The sequence below is a fragment of the Cygnus olor genome, chromosome Z, assembly GCF_009769625.2.
Source record: "Cygnus olor isolate bCygOlo1 chromosome Z, bCygOlo1.pri.v2, whole genome shotgun sequence".
Taxonomy (NCBI): Eukaryota; Metazoa; Chordata; class Aves; order Anseriformes; family Anatidae; genus Cygnus; species Cygnus olor.
Genome location: NC_049198.1, coordinates 63,611,164 through 63,633,435, shown reverse-complemented (window position 1 = coordinate 63,633,435; position 22,272 = coordinate 63,611,164). Strand labels below are relative to the sequence as shown.

Here is a 22,272-nt window from a genome sequence, read left to right as displayed (position 1 = left end):
CATCCGCCACAACTGAGAGCAATGACTGGTCAAAACGGAACTCTACGAATGTCACTATGAATCCAAAAATATCTCTTTGAAAATAAATAAATAAATTCATTGTGCATGAATCACAAGAATCATTCTCAGTGAAAATGAAATTCAAAAAAAATGCATTAATCCAAGAGATTGCAGTGGAATGGACGAAGAGGAAAAAATATAGTAGTGTGGCAGCTTGCAGGCAACTCTTTCAGAAAATATAGTTCGTTATAACTGCAGTTCATGGAGAAGTACCATTTCCTACAGCTTGATTTAGAGACTTATAACAAAATAAATACCCACCTACTCTATCACAGTCCTAACTAATGATTACTTAGAAGAGTATCTAACAGTAGAAGGGCATTTTTATGATTTGAAATTTTAAGTCAAGAAATTTGTTTTCATATTTAATTAATACGCACTTATCTTAGTATTTGTATCATCTCTAGCATCATAGTATTTACTACATGTATTCTCAACATACACAGTCATGATAAACAGAAAATCAATAAATCCACATGAAATGTTATTTTATGAAGTATGCTTGATATTTATTCAGCTACTTGAAGTACATCTCTTTAAGCTGTAAATGAAAAACACTGAAAAGAAAATCATACCAACATACAAGATATGAACCTAATCAGAATAATACATATATTATTCCTCTATATCCTCCAATCACCAGACAAAAAAGAAGGCTGAAGTTTTCTACAAAAAATACTTTTAATTTATGTAATTCTTTATATGTTATCATCATCTGAGAGCTGAATATTTTAGCCCCTATCCCACAAACCTAACAGCACCCATGAATGTACATACAGCATCCTACCTAGTTTTCACGCCAACAGTCATATTTGGTAACACAGGCAGATTATTTTTAGAAATGAATGGAAGACCAACTGAATCTTGAGCTGCATCATCACAGAAGTGGTGATCAGGTTGAGGGAAGGGATTGTCCCTATCTATTCTGGCCTTGTGAGGCCCCACTTGGAGTACTCCATAAGGTCTGGGGACCCCAGCACAAGAAGGCTGTGGATCTGTTAGAGCGGGTCCAGAGGAGGGCCACTAAGATGATCAGAGGGCTGGAGCACCTCCCCTATGCAGAAAGGTTGAGGGAACTGAGCTTGTTTAGCTTGGAGAAGAGAAGGCTCTGAGGTGACCTTATTGCAGCTTTTCAATACTTAAAGGGTGCTTATAAAAAAGATGGAGAGCAACTTTTTGGTCAGGTAGATAGTTATACAACAAGGGTTTAAACTAAAGAGGGGAAATTTAGATTAGATATTAAGAGGAAATTCTTCTCTCAGAGGATGGTGAGGCACTGGACTAGGTCGCCCAGAGATGCTGTGAATGCCCCATCCCTGGAAGTGTTCAAAGCCAGGCATAATGGGGCTTTAAGCAACCTGTACTAGTGGGAGGTGTCCCTGCCCATGACAGGGGGGTTGGAACTGGTTGGTCTTGAAGGTTCCTTCCAAGTGCTACGATTCTATGATTCTAAAGGTAAGGTCCTGTCAACAAATGGAAAGCAGAGTCATTATCTTGGCAAGTTTTCCCTTTGTGAACCTCTAATTCCCTCAAATACTTAATGACTTTTTAAACAATATGAGTTCATCACAAAACAAAAAAATAATAATGAAATAAAAGAGACTTTTTTTTGTTTCCTCTGCATTTAGTAACCTCTTCCTATGTACTGCACATATAACCTAAAACTTACCAAAACATTTTATGGCTGCTTCATGTTAAAAATTAAAAGAACAAATATATGAAAATAAATATTCTTTTCATAGAAAAGCAACAGCAATGCACATCAGTTGGTTAAGTTATATCCAGTTTCTTTAATCAATTAACTGTGGAGAAACCTAGTTTTTAATCACACAGAGCAGTACATAGCATTATCTAAAAGCTGCAATCATATGCCAAAACAATTCTCTGCTATACAACAAACATCCAGATTAATCCTCTCTCAAACAGCATGTAGGAATCAGTTAAAAAGGTGGCCAGAGAAACTGCAGTAATGCTCACAGGTTTTCGTAGTGGGTTTTTTACTGTCTCAAGCTGCCTTTTATGTAACACAACCTAGCCACCCCTTAGCATTTCTAAACATCTGAAAAGCTTAATTTATGTAACAAGACCCTCCCTCCAAGGCTGTAAAACTTCTATTAAACATTTTTCTTTAATATCTGTATTTCACTATTTGTAACTCATTTGCTACACTTTAGTATGTCAATCATGTATATCCTAAAAGCAAGTACTTCTTCAAAGTGCTTGTTTTGAGAAGGAGGACCAAACTGAAACAGAAGGCACCAGAGACAAAAATAATCTTCCACTCTTTCTGGTAGAGGAAAAATTCTCTAAACATTACTCCATAAACTCAGGGGGAAAGAAGGAGGGAAGTAATGGGGCGGCGGGGCGGGGGGGGGGATTAAATAAAAAAAATTTAAAGCATGACAGGAAAAGAAAGCAAATAATTGTACAGAGAAAAAAAAAACAGAATACAACTTCTAAATACAGCAAAAATATCCAAGAAAGTTAGTAATTGAAGTCCAGGAAGTAAAGCGCATATTTCAAACATCAGCTGTGATTAGAATATCTAGAAATGTCACATCCCTTTAAACAAATTACATCCACAATTGTTTCTCTAAAAAGGTTCCAAGTTTTGCATCAGGAAGGTAACATACTTGTTTCTCATCTGTAACTTAGGCTAATGCAATCCATTTCCCTATTAATATGAAGTACTTGTAACAAATGATTTCAAATGATTTTCCAAATGAAACAAACAAAAATTACTAATGCTAGATAGATTCCACTTTTTATTCAATGTAAAAAAAAAAATGCCGATTTTGGTACTAATTCACAAAGCTGTTGCTGGGATGGGCTCAGAGGAATCATGCCGTGCAGACTAATGTAGACTGTCACATTATTCCTACAAAGCTCAAGAAACATGAACATTGGTCACTATGATCAATTGTTCAGTTCTTTCCCTGCATAAAGGGAAAGATCCCTTAACATCAAATCTTTTTTCTTCTACTACTATCAGAAATAATCTTAGAATATTACGAAAGAACAGAAACATTAGCAGAAGTTCATAATGCTGTGTTGGGTTCAGGTGCCATGCGCTGGCATGGGGCTGATCCATGAGGGGAGGCCGGGTGGGGGCTCCCCGTGCCAGACACAGCCAGCTCCAGTGGCCCCACTGCTGGGCATGGCTGGGCCCAGCACCACACAGAGTATCTCAGGGAACATGTGTTTAGAACAAGCACCAGAAATGTAGTGAGAAGTCAAAGGAAAGAAAAGTGAGACAACTGGCCCTGCAGCCCCCAAGGGCAGTGCAGCAGGAGGGCAGGAGGTGCTCCAGGCACGCAGCAGCAGTTCCCCTGCGACCTGTGGAGAGGCCCCTGGTGGAGCAGGCTGTCCTCTTGCAGCCCATGGGTCCCACATGGAGCAGATCTCCATGCTGCAGCCCGTGGAGGGGCAGAGGAAGAATGTGAAGGGGAAAGAGCAGCAGAGAGGAACTACAATGGACTAACAGCCAAGCTGAAGGCTGCGAATTCAAAGCAACAGTAGCTAGAGAAAATGTTACCCAAATTATATGGAGGAATCTGAAATTTGATATGGTCAAATAGTTTCAGAAGTAAATAAGCACCTGTTGAGTGAGCATTAATTTCAAATCTCTGGCTACATCTACACCTTGGTCGTTGAGATACAGAAACAAAAGCTGAAAATTTAGTTTAGTAAACACAGTCACACTGAAGCACATGAAAAAGGCCTAACAAGAAAGTCTCCTTGAACAAATAAAGGAACCACGTCTTGTAAATAGCTTTAAATTATTTGGTAAATGGTAGGACTTGGTTAGCTGATATTTGATACAGTAAGAACAGTTTTATTCGCCAACAAGCATAAGAAAAGTGCCCTATCTACAGTATCTAATTAGCACAGAAAGCTTTACAATATTAAAAGAAAAAAGTTGCATTCAATTACTTCAATACTAGTTGAAGTTTTTTGTTGTTGAAGTTAGTTTTTTTTTCCGAAGTGGCCCAATTCATTTCTGGTCAAAATTACTTTATTGTAGCAGAGCTAGCACCTATGCTGTACAGAATGTACTGGAGATTTCTGTAGCTTGATTTCAGATAGCAATGCAAATAAACATGTAATTGCTTCACCACTGTTGTCACTGATAGGGTGGCAGATGCAGAGTTATTTGCATCAGTTTTCCTGGTAGTTATTATTCATTAGAGGATGTTATTTAATCAAAGTGGACAGAATTAGTAAACTACAGATATATGACTATTTTCAAAGAGAGGTTTGAAAATAAGACTTTTTTTTTTTCTTTTTACTGGAAAGGAAAAGTCAAGACCACTCCTCCCAAGCTGTAACAAAGAATAAAATGAAACTCAAACACAGTAGAGACATGGCTGTTTATATAGCTATGATATCAAATTAAAGTAATTCCAATTTTTGACATGTTAGGCTTGTTAGATACAGTTGTTATGGCCGTTAAATACGTCAGAATATCCTGTTAAGCGGAACAAACAGTATTATTATTCAAGAACAATCACCTACAATAAGTTTATTAGTAGCCTAAAAAGAACATGAATCACAGTAGTAATATTTTATTCATGAATATGAGACTCTACATTTTTTTCACACTAATATTTTCATAGTGAGTAGCAAATCTACTGCTCAGTCACAAAATGTACTGCAATTGTTAGATTGCATTCATAGATCCTATGAATGATCCCAGGAAAAGACATCAAAATGCTTTTTTTTTCTCCATTCTCGTTTTTCAAAGTATCATCTTTATTAAGAGTGTCTTACTAGATATTCTTCAAATGTAAATGCTTTTGTAGTTATGAGTTTCACAAGTCATGCATTGAATACTGTTCATCTGGCTATATAAACTACACTAACTCTGTACTCAGAAAGAACTGACCTAGATTAACTGAGACAGTTATCCTAGGTACCCCTCTGTCTTGCCCCTCCATTTTTTAGTATTTTCAATGCCCTTGCTTACCATATCATATATATTACCAATAATATATTGCATTTTCTGTGCATTTTCAGAGATTGAAATTTAGATCGTGTAAAGCAAACTTACTGTTGAACACATTTCACTGAACAGACTTTGGGATTTGATCTTCCTTTCCAGAGTGCTAGCATCTTGAACAAATGGGCATCTTGTTTTCCCATTTATTTCCTTAATCATTGTTACCATGCAACTTTACTATTCCACTTGGAGTCCAGCAGTCTTTCTTTCCTGGAGTACTCTCAAGGCAAACATAACCCCCAGGAAAAAAAGATCCACCAGAATTTGTTTGCATACACCTAAACTTACTGCTAGCAGTGCTCAGGTCAGAACTTCAGGACGTTGAAAAAACATTTAAGACCCTCTCTTATAGGCTCTTTAATGAGCAGTCCAGCAAAATATTTTCCAAGTGTTATTTTTCGAGTATAACTCAGTATTAAAGAGTTCTTACATAGAAGCACAAACTTAGTGAAGTAGAGGGAGGAAGAAAAAGATAGATATTCAGTGTTTCCATGCTAACATGATCATGACCAGATTTGATTCAGGCTACACTTATTGCTGCATGTGTAATTGCATGCTAAAGGCACTTGAAAAACCTCAGACATACAATATACTAAAAATGCTACCTAGTACATTACCATAACACATACATACATAATACAACTGCATATGCAAGTTGTATTATATGCAAATTCTAATGCATTAATTTCCATTATTCAAGTACTGCAGACCCTTACCTTTTGAGACCAGACCTCAGTTCACTGAGGAATTGTAAAAACAAAACAAAATCGAGCTAGTCCCTATCAAGGAATTAATAAACCAGATGTAAAACAGATTAAGTAAGGGAATAAGAAACCTATAATAATAATGGAGAGCATGAATATGAACTACTTTATCAGGAGCCTGACATGATTCTACATGAACATAATAAAATTTATGGCAAATTGAGTATTTAGGACAGATAAACAGAAGCTAATTACTCCTACATTTGTTTCCAGGACTATCAAACAAGCCTAAACATGGAACAGCTCTGACCAATAATCAAAAAGAAGCAGACATCTTTGTGTAACAGGAGGTGTGAATACACATTTCAAGAGCGAATGGGATGACAGCACACTAAACAAAGAAAAGTCTTGAAAGCTATGAGCTTATTTTCAATCTGACAAGAGGTAGCATTCTGATGTGTAAAACAGTCAGGACGAAGTAGTTCAATAAGCTGAGAAAACAGTTGCTCAGTAAGATTTTGAATAGACTTTCTTGGGAAAGGACTATTATGTTTGTCAAGGCCAGGAAAAGCATGCTTTAATATTTGCAACACACGAAAGCCAAAACAAGAATTTTAATCTCCAGCCTAGCATTCATACCAGAACATATCAGAAAATTATGACCTCTCATTCTATTCTAAAAGTGAACAGATTTGTAAGTGTTCAGTATTTTTGCAAGATATGACCACGTGTTTGTAGAAAATCAGCAAAAATCAGATGCAGAGAAAAGAAACAACCCTCTGTGAAACCCATACACAAAACTGAACCAGAGAACAGCATTTCGAAGCAATAGTGATAACACAAAGACAGAAAGTAAACAGTGGAAGAATAGAAAAAATGTAGAAGATATTCCAAGATTAAAATAAAGTTTAGAAAAAAAATGGTAAGAGAGGAGGTAAGAGCAGGCCAAGAGAAATCAGAAGAGACAGTGTCACTGTATCAAATACAATAGCTAGAAGAAAGGAAGGTATGAGACAAATATGTTTTGCCAGTGCATAGCAGAATGGAGGAAAGCCAACAAACCAAGAACAAAAGCAAAAAAAAAAAAAAAAAAAACCACTATCACACCGTCAACTTTATCCTAGAAAAATCATCAGTACTGAGGAAGGATGGCAAAAGAAGTGGACAAAGATGTTTCAGGAAATAAAGATGATGACAGTGTTGGTTGCAAAATACACCGTGTTGAATAAAATGAAAATTTAGAATTGTTTAGAAAAGACAGCAGAAGTGAAGGAGAAACTAAGATGAGCAAAGAAAATAAATTCTATCATGGACTGGAAGGTCTGTTGTACCAATGGAGAACAGAAATCAATTTTGGTACTGAAAGTCTCCACAGTGATCGCTGATAAAGTGGAAACCATCTGAGAACTGATTAACAGAAAGGAGGAAGCTGTTTAGCAATAGTCTGTATAGCTGTTTAGCTCCCTCAGAGGGAGTCTGGAATATGCAGAAATCTAAGAGAACATTAAGTTTGAAGAATTACATATACCTTTATTAAGCAGAAGCACTGAAACAGAGATACCAATAAAATAAAAATTGTTTTTGATAAAGAACAGTGAACCAGAAGTTACACTAAGTTATGCTACAGATACCATCAACTAAGGAAGACCTAGAAATCGTAAACATAAAGGGTTTAGATAGGTAGTAGCTAGGGAAAATAGTAAGGGTTTTGAAAAATAACCAGATGTAATGATACAAGAGAAGATAGGAAATGTTACCTGGATTTGTGCTGCTAGAAGACTTAAGCAAAGACTTAAGCAAAGAATCAAAAAAAGAAATAAAAAGAAAAAAAGAAAAAAGAAAAATAGCATCTTTTATTTGTAATGTGAACATAACAAGAAAGGTAGAGGAAAAGGGAAATGAAATTATGCATATAAGTAGTGCATATTCGAAAGCTGACAAGCAGAAAAGAAGCAATATGAATGTCATGAGTGTCAGCAAAGTCAGTAAGTAAAATACTATTAAAAAAAAAAAAAAGAAATGAAAAAACAGCAACATACAGTAACCACGGAACCAATGAAATTAATGAACCATTTGCAATACAGAAATTAACCAGAGACCTCCACGCCTTTTTGGCAGGTCTGGCTAATCCTTACTATCAACTTGGAAGTGTCTCACCACAGGTTACTTTGCCACTTCATGAAGTTGTAAGTGAAAACTAGTTTCCCTGGAATCAGTCTGACCTTGTGCAAGGAAGGAAGCTTGCTCTGAGTTTTGAAAATGTCAATACAAGTTATTTGAGCCCTCTGCTTGTTTATGCTGTTTTTCTAGTCAATGTCTAAGACTCTTACAAGGTACCTGTATTTAATAGGCTCAGAATCAGTACCAGCAAGATGTCAGATGCCCAAGTAAGTATTTTACAGTTTTATGTAAAATGAAGTCTCCTATATGGCAGTGACACTAACCCATTCTCTCACACTCCTGCCTGACACAGTACTACAATACTGAGTTCACTGTAAATCTACGAAAAGCAGAAGTGAGAAAAAAATACTAATAATTCACAAAAGTACTATTTTTACAATAAGACTGCTCACTAAGTGCTCATGCTAAACTGTTCATTTTTAATCTTTTTATTATATAAAAAATTAACCCAAATTTCTGTCAATAACATGATCAACTCCGAAAAGTTCAAAAGTTTAAGTCTTCAGGTACTTGGAAAAAAAAAAAACACAAATGCAGATAATCAACAGAACTGGTCTTTCAATTCAGTAATGCCATCTGATGAGTCAATTCAGCATGGAAACATTACACACTTTTACCAGAATTTAAATGCCAGATTGCAGGAAAGATGGACAAGACTGGGGGAAAAAAATAGCAATTAAAAATAACTTGACTGGTCACTTTTCATCTTTCCCACTGCTACGTCAATTATATATTAAAGATATTAACTTTTAAAAAAAAAAAAAAAACTTTCATTAGCTATTTACTTATGGAAAGACTAAGCAAAAGCTGGTCCTTTAATTTGTCTGCAATATAGGTCAATCAAAGATAAGGTACATGTAATCTGAATGGTTTGTGTATTGGTTATCAACCACAACAAAAGCTAGCCCATGAAGGGAGTGCTCAGTAGATTAGATACTAAAGAGATGTGCTTTTTAAAAAAAACACACATGAAGTAAGAATTGAAAAGAAATCTTAATTTTCAAACTTATCATCATAAGCTTCAGAAACCTATATTTTAAGCTTTCAAATCAACCCAGTTACTCGTACCCAAATCCATGTAGTTTCTTATAAAATCCCTCTGTGCTCCTTATTAATTTTAGATGCTGACTACAAACCATAGGAAACAAGTAATTTTGTACAGCTTGGACAAAACAGGAAAAATAAGCTACATTTGGTCAACAAGCTTGTCAGCCCCTTTAGGAGAGGGGCACTAAGACAGAAAGAGCTACCTAGCTCATATGGTATGTTCATCCCTACCTGAAAGCAGATCTCTTCAGATCACTAGATTAGCAATCATCAGTTTGCTGTTTGGGTGTGACACTGCTAGAGCTGTGGTGATGGAGACTTCAAAGCTGGCACATACAGCTTAATCTTTACTCAAAACCATAATGAGAGTTACTTATGTTCCCATGGGCCAGGTTGAAGTGTTCTAAATTTTTCAGAGCTGTTACCAAGAGCTGCTAGATCATGTGATAATACAAATATGCCCACTGTAATTCTATTCTGAGAATTTACAAACGTATAGGTAACCACCACAGATATCACTGTCCTTGATCTACTGCATGGTAGGGCTTCTACTTGAATGCAGAAAAAAGAACGTGTGCACCATATTATCCCTCTACATATAGGCACTGTTCACATGCAAGATCAGAGCAAGATCAGGATTTACTTACATTATTTCTATTTCCTTACAACCTATGCATTTCTGGTGGAAGCTACAAAGGACGTAAATAAAAACACACAACTTCAAAAGAAGAAAAGGTAAGGCCTATGCTTCAAAACAATGATCCTTATAAAATGTCAGCAAGCACTCTTTTATGATTTGTTTTCTTCGAAGTAACAAGCATCCACCCACATGGAGCAAGGTTGATTAACTAACTCGTATAGCAGCTAACAAATTACTTACAGATGGTGTAGCTTTTGAGAAAAGCAGTTTTTTTTAAAAAAAATAGTTTAATATATGATAAATTGCAGTGGTTTGGCTCATATTTTATGGGCTTTTTAGACTCCCATTAGCAGTGATTTTCACTCTAAGAGCAGGCAGGGACCAGTACAGCCCTCCCCATTCACTGTAAACATTGCAGTAGTTCTACCCATGTCTGCAGATGCCTACTCCTAGAATATACCACAACAGAGAAGGAGCTTAAGTCATTCCATTACCATGAGCTATCTAAACACACCTACCCAGTTTATGGCCAGATAGAATGCTGGAAGTTCAAAATAACATTGATATGATCCTCTTGACAGATATTCAAGTACCTAGTGCTAGTTAAAATAAGGAATATGGAATAAAACACGGACGAGCTGCATATATAACTAAGAAAAAAGAAAATAAAAAAGATTAAGAAAAAAGATGTAGAAATACACATTGCAATGTATGGAAAATACATTCTTCTCATCCCTCTACCTCCCAGAAAGGTGCAAATGATGTCAATGACTTTGCCCAGAGAAGCTGTGGATGCCCCATCCCTGGAGTTTTTTAAGGCCAGGTTGGACAAGGCTTTGAGCATCCTGGTCTAGTAGGAGGTTTCCCTGCCCATGGCAGGGGGGCTGGAACTGGATGGTCTCAAAGGTCCCTTCCAACTCAAACCACGCTATGATTCTGTGATAATGACTGAGCGTTCCAAAATTCTGCAGTTTCACATCCACTGTACAAAGCAGGCATATTGTGGATACTACGTCATTTAGCCAAAGTCAAATCACCAAAATTCAAAGTAACCTGAGGAAGATTTTAATTTCCTCCACCATCTCCAACATATTTTGTGGCAGAAAAGACTCTTCTCATAGAGACAACATAATTCTGAATCTATTTAAACTGGGGGTTGAGATGTTCCACAACTGATTTTGACCTAAAGAGAATCCTTTAGGCTAGATAAATACTTTGATATTCAAACTTGAAGAATCTTTAATACTGTAGTCATCACTTCTAAAAAAAAAAAAATCTAAGGAGATTTACTACAAATAGACTTCATTGACGGTGTTCCACTCTACAAACATCAGTATAAAAAGTTACTTCATTTTCAGGTTTAATGGGAGGAAAGTACAGTTTCCCTGTGGCCTGGAACTTCTTAGATAATTATTATAGTGATTATTATAGAAGACTAATAGAAAAGCGATGTATTTCTAATGTGCTGTAGCTATCATACAGGCAACGCAAAGGTGTGGGAGCAGTAGTCTGAATCACTTTCTGACGTTTGTGTCCAGTGAACTCTATAAAAAGTTTTCTCCAAAGATTAAACTCAATTTCAGAATTAATTTGCTTCATCAGTATTTATGATTTTTGTTTGCTTTTATTGAAAATGTATGTAGAAAAATTTAATTAGCATTTGTTCCAAGAACTGGTTTCTAAGACTGATGAAGATGAAAGACATTACCTAGGAGACCAATATTGTCCAGAGTACTAAAAAAAAATTAAAAAAAAAAAAAAAAGATCTGAAAGGTGTGTTTTCTTATAATTAATTATAAGAGGAAAAAGAAGAGGATTTGAAGAAAATACATTCTCTAAGAATTTTTTACCTCTGGACTCCCTTCGCAAGTACAATCTCCCACACTTAAATACAAACTATTACTTGCATTTCAGTAACATCAAGTGGTTTGTCAAACAAAGTAAATACAGAAAGAATCATAGAGAACAGCAAGACAAACTAAGTACCGGGTCAGAAAAGAATTGTAAAAAGCTTTTCTAAGAGTTGCAGAGTAACCACTGGAACTTTCCAAGAGCACCACAGCTGCAAAAAGTGACCTGAAAAACTTGATGCATTGTCATCTACTACCAATGCAAAGACAGAATGGGCCATCTTCCTACTTGAAATACTGGTGATATTGTAGCAAATAAAGTGGAAAATTGAAAATAAGGAAGGAAAGCAGCCCATTATGAGAGAGAAAATATTGTGCTACAGCACCTTGCTAAAAATTGAGACAGTAGAAACTACAAACTAGAGGAAGACATATCAAACATTTCAGACTGCCATACCAAATAAATCTTTGCTGGAAATCAGAAGCTTATATCAGAAAGCAATGTGCACACTATAAATGAAAATTAAGAACTATTAAGAACTATTCTTGCTATTAATGAAGATATGAAAGAAATACCTCCATAATTTACAGACACTCAGAGACATGCATAATCAATTCTGCTCACCTGTCTTCACTAAAACGTCGACCAATCAAAATTTTACATTTGTCTGGAGGGAGACAAGCTGCTAGCAAAGGTACTGTCCTTAACACTCGACTTTCCTGTAAAAAAAAGAAAAGTTACTTTTGAATAAAATCAAGGAGGGCTTCTGTGAATTATTAATGTTTCAATTTACTTTCAAGTTATTTTGACTACACCCACAGAACAATCTTACCAGCTAATAGAAAAGGACCTACACAAAAAATATCCAATTCAGATACATTTAAACCATACTGTTTTGACAATAATAAACTCAACCTTGTCCTAACTTACGATCATTAGCAGAAGTTTGAGCTGGGTTATCAGTATCAAAATTAACAACAATTCACTGCATTGCAATAAAAAGTAGGCAAAAAATGTTAGCATTAACATAATAGAATAGAGAGAGAATGTCTCCATATTGGAAAATAACCGGAGGGCTTGATTTTCACAAATGGGTACTAAAAATAGGAGCACTGGGTGGGTGTGTCAAAACAATGTGCAATACAAGCATCTCCACTCCGTGGTTGCTTCACAGTAACAAGCATAACAGTGCCAATGCTGCCATAAGTGCTCTACCTTGTGCCACTCAGGCTGTGTAGACCAGGCATCTGCCTACATCTTTGCAGCACATGAGGAGAAGACTACCATGACTGTAAGGAGGTCAGGGGCTCTGCAGATCTCAAAGAGTATGCAAGAGAGCTGTGTTGGACTAGAGGACACCTGCCTCAGAAAATAGAGGAAGAAGAAAGTATTTGTTTCTGTACTTTATGTAACACAGCTGGGAACATACTAATATCTATCTAAACAGTACTGTAAATTGACTTTGAATATTTAGGATCTCATGAGTAAATGTTAGAGAGTACAGAGAAAATGTCAGTTTTGGTTTCCAGGCAAAATAGAGGGAGTGTGGGTTTATCTTGCATTTCATGAAAAGAAAAAGCCAACACTGAAAAACTGAGAGATGAAAGTAGTTTTAGTCTTTTTAATCACATGAGGAACAAAGGATGGACATTAGTTGAATCTAGCAGGAGTCAAGACACTACAGGTTGAGCTATGATTATGAAAGCCTGAAACCCAATAAAAAATTAGTTCTTACAGTATTCTCAGTTTCAATGTCTTACGATTCTGACAATGAAAATCCAAAGATCAGTCCCTAAACCACAAGATTAATTAATGAAAACCTCGGGGGGGGTGGGGGGCGGAGGGGTGTCCATCTTTTTACTTGTAAGTCATATATCAACAATTCAGTATTTGTGAACAAATAAAGGCTTGATTAGCTCTCTCAGTTCTCTCCAGGCGGCCGTTACCTTCCTCAGGTATCCATGTGCTGCTGCCTACAGCTCCCACTGCCTACCAGCCTGCTGTTAAATTAGTTCTGTGAGTACCTTTATCACTGTTGCCTAAAACCTTTATTAATTTTGCTTCTTCTGTTCCATACCTACTGATTCACTAAAGTATAAATAAAACATCATGGATCAGAAGGAATAAGTAGTCCTGCTACACACACCACCACTTTGCACTGCAGCAGCAGAATGTGTCCTAGGGATAGATGAAGATCAAAGTACCTGGTGAATGAAGTGTTAGCAAAGGGAGGGAGAAATATCCTTCAATCTACCATTCATTCCATCCATCTCTGCAAAGCTAAATAAGCTATCATTGGTAGTACAGGATTATTTGTCCTTATTTCATCATAATCAAGTAACACTCCAATTCACTAGTCAGAAGACTCTCCTCTTCATAAGAATGTAAAAAATGGCAATAAAGGAACTGGAAGAAAATCAATTATTTGTCTCTGATAACCAAAACAAAAAGAGCTATCATCAGTCAAGGAAAAGTCATTCAACCATTCCAACCAATGTCATATCGTTACTTCAGAATTACCTTTCTATCAAATAAATACATTCTCTTACTAGCTGGGAAAAAGTTGGAGTTTTCCAATCTAAAAAACAATCTATGTTTACAAGAAGATAAAATATAAAATTCAAAGTTGAAAAAAATTGTTTGTGAACAGAAGCTTAAAAACAGTTAAGCAAAATTACTATTAGAATAGGTTTCATTTGTTTAGAATTTTCTTCTTAAAAATGTCTGTATTTAAATAGTTTATATATAGCTCATTACCATATCAGTTAGTTTCCATTTTCTGGTTTGAAAGTGGACAGTTACTCTCAACTTTGTTCTTAGTGTCCTAATTGTGATTTGCAATTCTTTGTTTATTCATTATTTGACTATTGATCTACAGAAGTAGAAAGAGGATTGGAAGAGTTGGTTGGCTCTCAGGCTGTTTTTTTGTTTGTTTGTTTTTTGTTGTTGTTGTTTGTTTTTTTCTTTTATGGGAATCCATGGTATGTTTTGTTAACATAGTATTGTCCTTCTACAGTGAACAGACTGTTCTAACAAATACAAATACTTATGAAAGCTCACAGATATAATTCCTTCTTTTTTTTTCAGGAATTACTAAGACAATTAGCAAATTATATTTGATTCTCACTGTTCAATAAAGACTATTCTACAAAACACATATTACAATGAGCAAGTAAAAGCTAATTACTAGCATTAGATCGGTACATAAGTTCATTAAATACACACAAGTTTTCTTTATAGATGCTTAACAATGGAAATTCTTATGCTTCTGCAAAGAAGGGAGGCAGAGAAACAGATCAACCTAAACAGATACTCTCCGCTGTGCTTTAAGTCTTCTGTCCTGAGTTACACTCAGGTTTTGAAAAGTACCAAATGGCCTAGGCTCTGCTGGAGGTCACTCCAAGGACCATAAAAGGCAAAGGTAAGAAAAATGTGCACAGGAGTTTGTACACCTGACTATGCCACTGAACATCAGGTCTGTAAGTGGGGCCATGAGAGAAGAAAGATGAGAAAATGGTTTTATTTATTTATTTATATGTACATATATGTGCAAAGAAGGAAGAGAAGAGCCTATAGCCAGTCATTGCAGCACTCCAGTCATGGAGTGGTCCCACCATGTTTCAGTGACGGCAACCAAATCACAGCTAGCCTGCTGCACGATGGCTTCCAGCTCCTCCTGTTTGTTGCCCTTGCTGTGCGCATTAGTGTAGATGCACTTCAACTGGGCCACTGCCAGCTCCCCAGACCCTGACATTGTTCCCCCTGGCGCACCTGTAACGAGCCTTAGTTCATCCCCATCCCCATCCCCCTTCCTACCTAGTTTAAAGCCCTCTCAATGCGCCCTGACAGCTCCTGTGCTAGTATCCGTTTTCCCCTTAGAGACAGGTAGGACCCATCTACAGTTAGCAGGCCGGGTGCTGAGTAAAGCACCCTGTGGTTAAAAAAACCAAAATTTCTGTGTTGGCACCAGCCTCTGAGTCACCTGTTTATCAGGTGGGCTTTCCGGTCCTCTCTGTACCCCTCCCTGCCACTGTAGGGATGGAGGAAAGCACAACCTGTACTCCTGCTCCATTTAGTAATCGTCCCAGTCCCCTAAAGTCCTGTTTGATAGCCTTCAGGTTTCTCTCAGCAATATCATCTCTGCCAGCCTGGACTATCAAAAGAGGATAGTAGTCAGAGGGGTGAACCAGGTTAGGAAGCTTTCTGGCAACATCCCTGACCCTGGCCCCAGGGAGGCAGCAGACTTCCCTACGGGTAGGGTCAGGTCGACAAATAGGGCCCTCTGTTCCCGTGAGAAGGGAGTCGCCTACAATGATTACTCTTCTTTCTTTCTTAGTGGAGGCAGTCTTGAGGCGTGGAGTTGACTACCTTGCCCTAGGCATCCTCCTGGGTAGACTGTTCACCTCATCCTCACCGACCGGTCTCTCAAGCTCCAGGGCCTCAAACCTGTTGTGTAAGGGCACCTGGGAAGGCAGGGCCGGTAGGGAGGGGGGTTGCCTGCGACGTCGAGCAGGGACCTGTTTCCATTCCTCCTCATCTCCCAGGTCCCCTCCCTCTGCTCGGCAGGGCAGGGGTCCACCACTGTTTGGGGTGTCTCACCCCGGTGTCTTTCCTTCAGGCCTGGCAGGGAGTTGCTCCACCTGTCTATCTCCCGCTCACCCTCCCTGATGGCCCTCAACTTCTCCACCTCCTCCTTGAGCTCTGCCACCAGGCTGAGCAGGTCGTTCACCTGCTCACACCTCACACACACAGTGTCTCCGCCGCCCTCAGAGGGTAGAAATTATGGTAGGCAAATAAGTTCTTCACCTTTCCACTACTCCTGCTGCTGGTTAGGATAGTGGGTTTGTATCTACTTTGTTTTTAAATTACTCTCATTATGAACAACGGCGCACTAACACTATTCAGAAAACAAATATTTAGCCCTAGACATGAAATACTATATACTCTTAAAATTCCTTCAAAAATTAATTGATGGACCCATTATGCAAAGGTGGAAGCTGGATGATAGGATTCCTAACCTGGGATCTTAGAGAATCCCTACCACTGTGCATGGGGAGGTTCCTCCCTCTTTCAAAGCACCCGACACGTAAGTGTATCTGGCAGAATGCCCTCTGAATTGTAAGGACTGGAGTCACAGTCACATTCATCAAAGAGCACAGGAAATACTGCTTCCACCTTCCTCTATTACCATCTTGCCTGAATACACGTCTAAATAGCATCACTTGGCCACAGTTGGTGGTTTACTTCGCTGCACTGCAGACTTCCAAAGCCAATAAATAATGAAGCACGTGGAGAATGAAAGTCAGCACTGATGTGCAGTAGGATAAATACATAGCCTGTCTGGTTAGTTTAATGATATATACCCCACAGTCCATTTCAAAAGTAACTGTAATGATATGGCAGACTCACGGATAAGCTACTGATAGTAAATCTGGAAGGCTTATCTGCCTTCAAGACTTTTTGCATTTTGAGTAGACAGAGCTACAGCAAAGCGAACCTATCCTTTGGCAAGCATGCCTCTGCCATTCTGAGATCAAAAGAATCACCTGTGATCATCTAAAACATTTCCAAAGGTCTTTATACACCGTACTCTTAGCTTCTCAGCCTTTCTTTGGATTCATCTCCAATAAGCCAAGTTCCCTTGTATATTCAGTAGTTAATTTTTTCCTCTAAGATAGTCTTCACTTAAAGTGGTCCTCCACTACTAGTTTATCATATGAATTATCATTACTTGGATAACATTGCCTGGATCAGTTGTTACCATTAACATACACCAATGCCTTTCAGAAGGACACGGAAATGGTGCATGGAATCTGAAGAGAATGTGCAAACTTTTTCAAATACCTTCCACCATGAGCAAGAAATTCAGCACAAATCAAATGCCAGTTCAAAGTTCTCTGGCACATTTTGAAACTTTTTTTTCCATCAAGTGACTTAATGTATAATTAAGAACTTTTGAGAAAAGAAGTAATACAAAACAGTATTTTTACTATAAGTAGCCAATTAAAAATCACAGCTTTTCTGTTTAGGGACCAAACACATCATGACTTCTGTTTTGTTTCTCTAGACACTTTTCTCTAATTTGGTCATTTATATTCTGCTGAAGTTGCTTCAGGCAAAGACTCTGCCTGCAGATTGAGCTACTGTAAGTAAACAGCTGCATCAGAAGAATACAGGTTCTGAATGACACAGTCTAATTTGTAAACACACTGCCTATCCAGATCCCTGTAACTGCAGTTCAGCTTCTAAAATCCTTGTGATCCACCACCATACTCCATTGTTAATAGACAAGAAAACACCAACATAAATTCCCCTATTAGTTAAACCAAAAATTAAGGGTCCATTAAATCTTTCAAGACACAGAACAGGCAACAACATAGAAGGATGCTCTGTACCATGTCCAGTATAGGACACACTACACCACCACCTAGAATCTTTGAAAAGCAAAAGTACCTTAGGCAAAAAACAATTCAAACTTCAAAGAAAGTTGCTGCTTCGGTGGTTCTCTCATGTGCTCTTCTAAATCACACACACACACACACACCTGATGTTTTGAAGCTAACCCACAGTTTTCCATTGGCTAAATACTTAAGCTCACCCCTAAGATGCATTGCTTAACTCATATTTTTAACAGAAGACTAACAGCAATAAAAGAGAACAGATATAAATAAAGCATATTCCTTCCTCTCGATTACAAGTGCCTCTGTGCCACACTGTATCAATACTCACTCTTGGAACAGTTTGTGCCAAGCCAAGGCAAGGTCCAATTCTAGTATGACTATACAAATTAGAAAAGATGTCTTGTGTGTAAGAAAACTGCAGAAGTCACGTGTGATTTCAAAAGACAAAATAATTCAGATGAAGTGACATTTCAATTATCTGGTTTAAAAGGAAAAATCATTATATCATGTCAAAAACATGGTTGTTTTCACTTGTATGCCATTTGCTTCATTAAAATTCTAGATGAACTCTTAAAAATTACAAGAGCCTTACTCACCTCTGCTGGATGCTGAATTATATACAAGCAGGTGGAGACTTTTAGCGGATGTATGGGCAGGAATGGGCACAAACACACCTTCCGAGGACGGCTACAAGACAAAAAGGAGCAGGAGAACAAAAATTAATCAGCAATTTATGTCAGATGGTATAAATATATTGTACAAATACATACCCTATCCAAAAAGGCACACTAAGAACTCCCCCTTATGACAGTGTACTAAAATATTATATAAACTTTTGTTTGAGATTTTTACTGCTTCTGAAAATAAAAGAAGGCAAGGTTTTCATTCAGGCAGAGTTTCAAAAACAGTGTTCAAACCCCTCCTGTGGTTTGGTTAGGACTAAAGCACTATAAAAAACTTTTCATCATCTTCAAGAGGAGCAACCATACTCCAGTTTGACAAATCTGTTACTGCATTTCATACCAACTTAGTGTTTCAACAATTTGATAGAATACTACAATAGAATGTATAATAATTATAATTGATAGAGTATTTCTAATAGAGTATTTTAAAAGTATACACACAGGAAACCCCAAACATATTATATTTATGATCAGGTTCATTTTTTATAATTCCATCTATGCAGAAACATATAGTAGACAAGAAAAAAAAAACTTATCAGGATAACTGAAGCTTGAAAAAAGAAAACAAAAACTATTTGATTTTTTTTTTGTTGCACTGCAAGTGTTAAAATTACTAGAAGAACCATAAGAACACATAAATTAACCTAAATATTACTTGGCATTAAACTAATATGCTGGGTGGCCAAGAATAAACAGAAGCAAAGAATTAAGTTTAAAGATGGACAAGGAGTAATTGAAGTTGTTATGCACACACACAGATGCACTACAGCTACTAGCATATATCATTTAGTTACTTAAAAAACGATGGATTTCCTGAACTCTGAAGCAATTACCGGTATTCACCACTTAAAATCATACTGTGTCTGCTAACAAAGCTTTCCATGATTAATAAAATAAAATAAGTTTGTATGTTGATCACACATGAGACACAGTAAGCAAACACTGCAGTAGATGTGATTAACTCAAGTTAGGCCCTGACCAAGTTTGTGTCCAGCCCCACCAACAGACACTGCAACACTTGTTCATGAGAGCACACACCCAGTCAAGCTCACTAAATGTTTTGGTGATCTAAACCAGCATAACTGTTCCCTAGTCAATCTTAAAACAAAACATTAGTTTTTACCAGTAAATGGCAGCACTATAAAAAGGCAATAACAGTGGATAAATTGCTCTTTAACAGCTTGCAGGTTGTGTTAATTTAAGCCCCTTACTTCTAGCCCTAACTACTGCGACACAGAGATTATTTCCCTTCTCCACGGAGTACACAGTTAAAGGTTATCTAACAACAACCTAAATCCAGACTGGGGGCGGGGAAGGAATTGGCACTGTTCAAAACAAGAACTGGAAAAAGTATTTTAAAATATTTAGACTAAAAATCTCATGGCCAAAAAATTGACAAAATGGAAATTATTCTCATGCACTCCAGAAATAATGCTTCAGTGGCCTGCCTTCTTTCTTTCTTCAATGCATTTTAGTGCTGACATTTTCCTGTTGCTACTCCACCATAAATCTAGTATATTCTGTTCCATTAATGGACAGGCCTTGAGCCTAAAATTAAGCATTCATTAACTTCAGTATTCAGTGGGGTGTAACGGGGCCCTTCACTATGAACCTACTGAAACCAGCCTCACTTCCAGGTCTGATGAATCTCTTATCAGTTCTCCAGTGCTGTAACACTTGTCTTTTTTTTTTTGCCTCCAGTGCTGTAACACTGTCTTTTTCTTTTCCATTTTTTTCTCTTCACATGTAACTGATTTAAACAAAAATTTCTGAAAGCAGTTTCCTCACAACCTGGAACCATCAAATACTCCCATGGGCTGTTTGTTGGCTGAGCCCAAAGTGTTAAATAGAAGCTCATCCTATTTTTGATCAACAAATTTACTGGGAACTCAAGTTTTGCACTCTGATTCCTTAGTTTCTCCCCGTTATTACATGGCTGGTTTCATTAACAAGAGAAATTGCTAAAGTTCTCCCCATGATTGCATTTTCTACTAAGGAGAGATTAAGGCATGAAAATCTACTACATAAAGCTATTCCAAAACAGTCAACTGGTGACTTCGATTCAAAGAGCCGCATTGTTCACTAGCTTTTATAAGCAGATGGAAACAGTTTCTGATGATTTCTGACCTCAGGGTGTTTACTATAACAAAGTTGGCCAGATACAATTTACTTATTTTTAAGTCCCACTTTTGTATATGCTTTTTGTATTTTCCACACTGGCTTATATTTTTCATAGGTAGTTTTTTAGGCTTTGTTAATGTTACAAAAAAAAAAAGGAAAGGAAATTACCAAAAAAGCAAGTATTTTTAAATTGTCACAGAATCAGTTCTACCTATAATTTGATTTGTAGAGAGCAGAGCACACACTATTACAAATAGAATACTTTCCAATATAATTTTAATTACTTACATATGTATATACTTAACTTTAATAACGCAATTAGGTACCTAATTATGTTGAATAGGTACTTTTACAACCCCATCCTGGGGGCACAAGGACTTATTTTTGTACTTTCACTTTGATACCTAATGGTTATTGTGCTGAGACAAAAAAACTTTATCCCTACATGAAACCTACATTATGAGACTAGAGTAGTCAGATAGGAAACACTTCCAAACAAGAGAAGTCCTGTTCCACCACCACAAAGGCTGCCTTTACTCTCAGAAAAGTCACCTAGAAAGAAAAGGCTTTTTGTATTTTTCTTTTGTTTAAAGTTTTTGGTACAGACTTTCCCTACATAAGTTGCTGTAAAAGAAGAGTAGGGGCAGCACCAGGGAACTTATTTAATGACAGTAAGTTTTCATCCATTTCTGGAAATGAAAGCAATCTACACCAGACTCCAGGCAAGAGCAGCAGTATTCAAAATATTATGGAAAAGCCTGGGGGTGGGGAGTAGGATTTGAAGGACGATTTTTATAGTATTATTCCCCTGTACGCAATTTCACTATTGCTCAAAGCTACCCAACAGGTTTCTACCCGTTTTTCAATACAGCATTTCTAGTTCAAAAACTCATGACAAAGCAACCAGTCACATTGGTAGGACTAAAAAATAACTCTGTCTTGCAGAAGTGCTTCATATACAGCCATGTACTGAACAGACAGCCATGCACAGAACTCTTATAGCTTTCCTTTCATTCTTCACAACTAAATTGAAATGTTCAGATTCAGAATAACATTTAGTCTATTTTTTCCAGCAGAACTGATTCAAGACAGTGGACTGTGCATTGCTGTGGTGTCAGGTTTAGTGTGATTACTAGTTTCTGGGAAAAGATAGTCTAAAAGTGAATATGTGGCAGCCTGGAAAATAGCAAGCTAATTCTGAAACTCTTTCGAAGAGTCCCTGTACAGTTTTCATACAAAATACAAATGTCTATACTCGCATCAGGCCCATTACCTTCCTACAGCATGTCCACCGTATTTCTGAAAACAGACACCATTCCAGGAAGGCAAATAAGTGCACTCTTACATCTACATTCAGAAAACTAAAGGTAAATCAAGGATTTAGCCCACCGTAAGCAAAGAAAAATTATGTTACATGTTTATGCTCAGCACTTGTAGGTTTTTCTAAGGAAACATATAAAGAGGTTAGGTGTGCCAAACACATGTTACAGGAACAATGCTTGCAATATTAGAATAAAAAGGAAGCTGATGTTTTTGAACTAGAACTACTAACAATTGTGGCAGCATTTTCATCTTACAATGCATA

General features: G+C 37.2%; 1 protein-coding gene across 4 annotated transcripts in view; it reads right to left on the bottom strand.

Moving 5' to 3' along the window:
• Positions 1 to 22,272, bottom strand: part of DTWD2 (DTW domain containing 2) — a 94,860-nt gene that overhangs the window by 45,487 nt on the left and 27,101 nt on the right. For all 4 annotated transcript variants that reach the window (XR_005815358.1, XM_040541484.1, XM_040541482.1 and 1 more), the window contains exons 2-3: positions 18,480 to 18,570; positions 12,107 to 12,201 (exon numbers count right to left, since the gene is read on the bottom strand). Coding sequence is in view for 3 of the 4 variants with exons in the window: in XM_040541484.1 (XP_040397418.1) it covers positions 12,107 to 12,201; positions 18,480 to 18,570 (186 nt within the window). In the remaining variant the exon portion in view is untranslated. The remainder of the gene's footprint in view (positions 1 to 12,106; positions 12,202 to 18,479; positions 18,571 to 22,272) is intronic.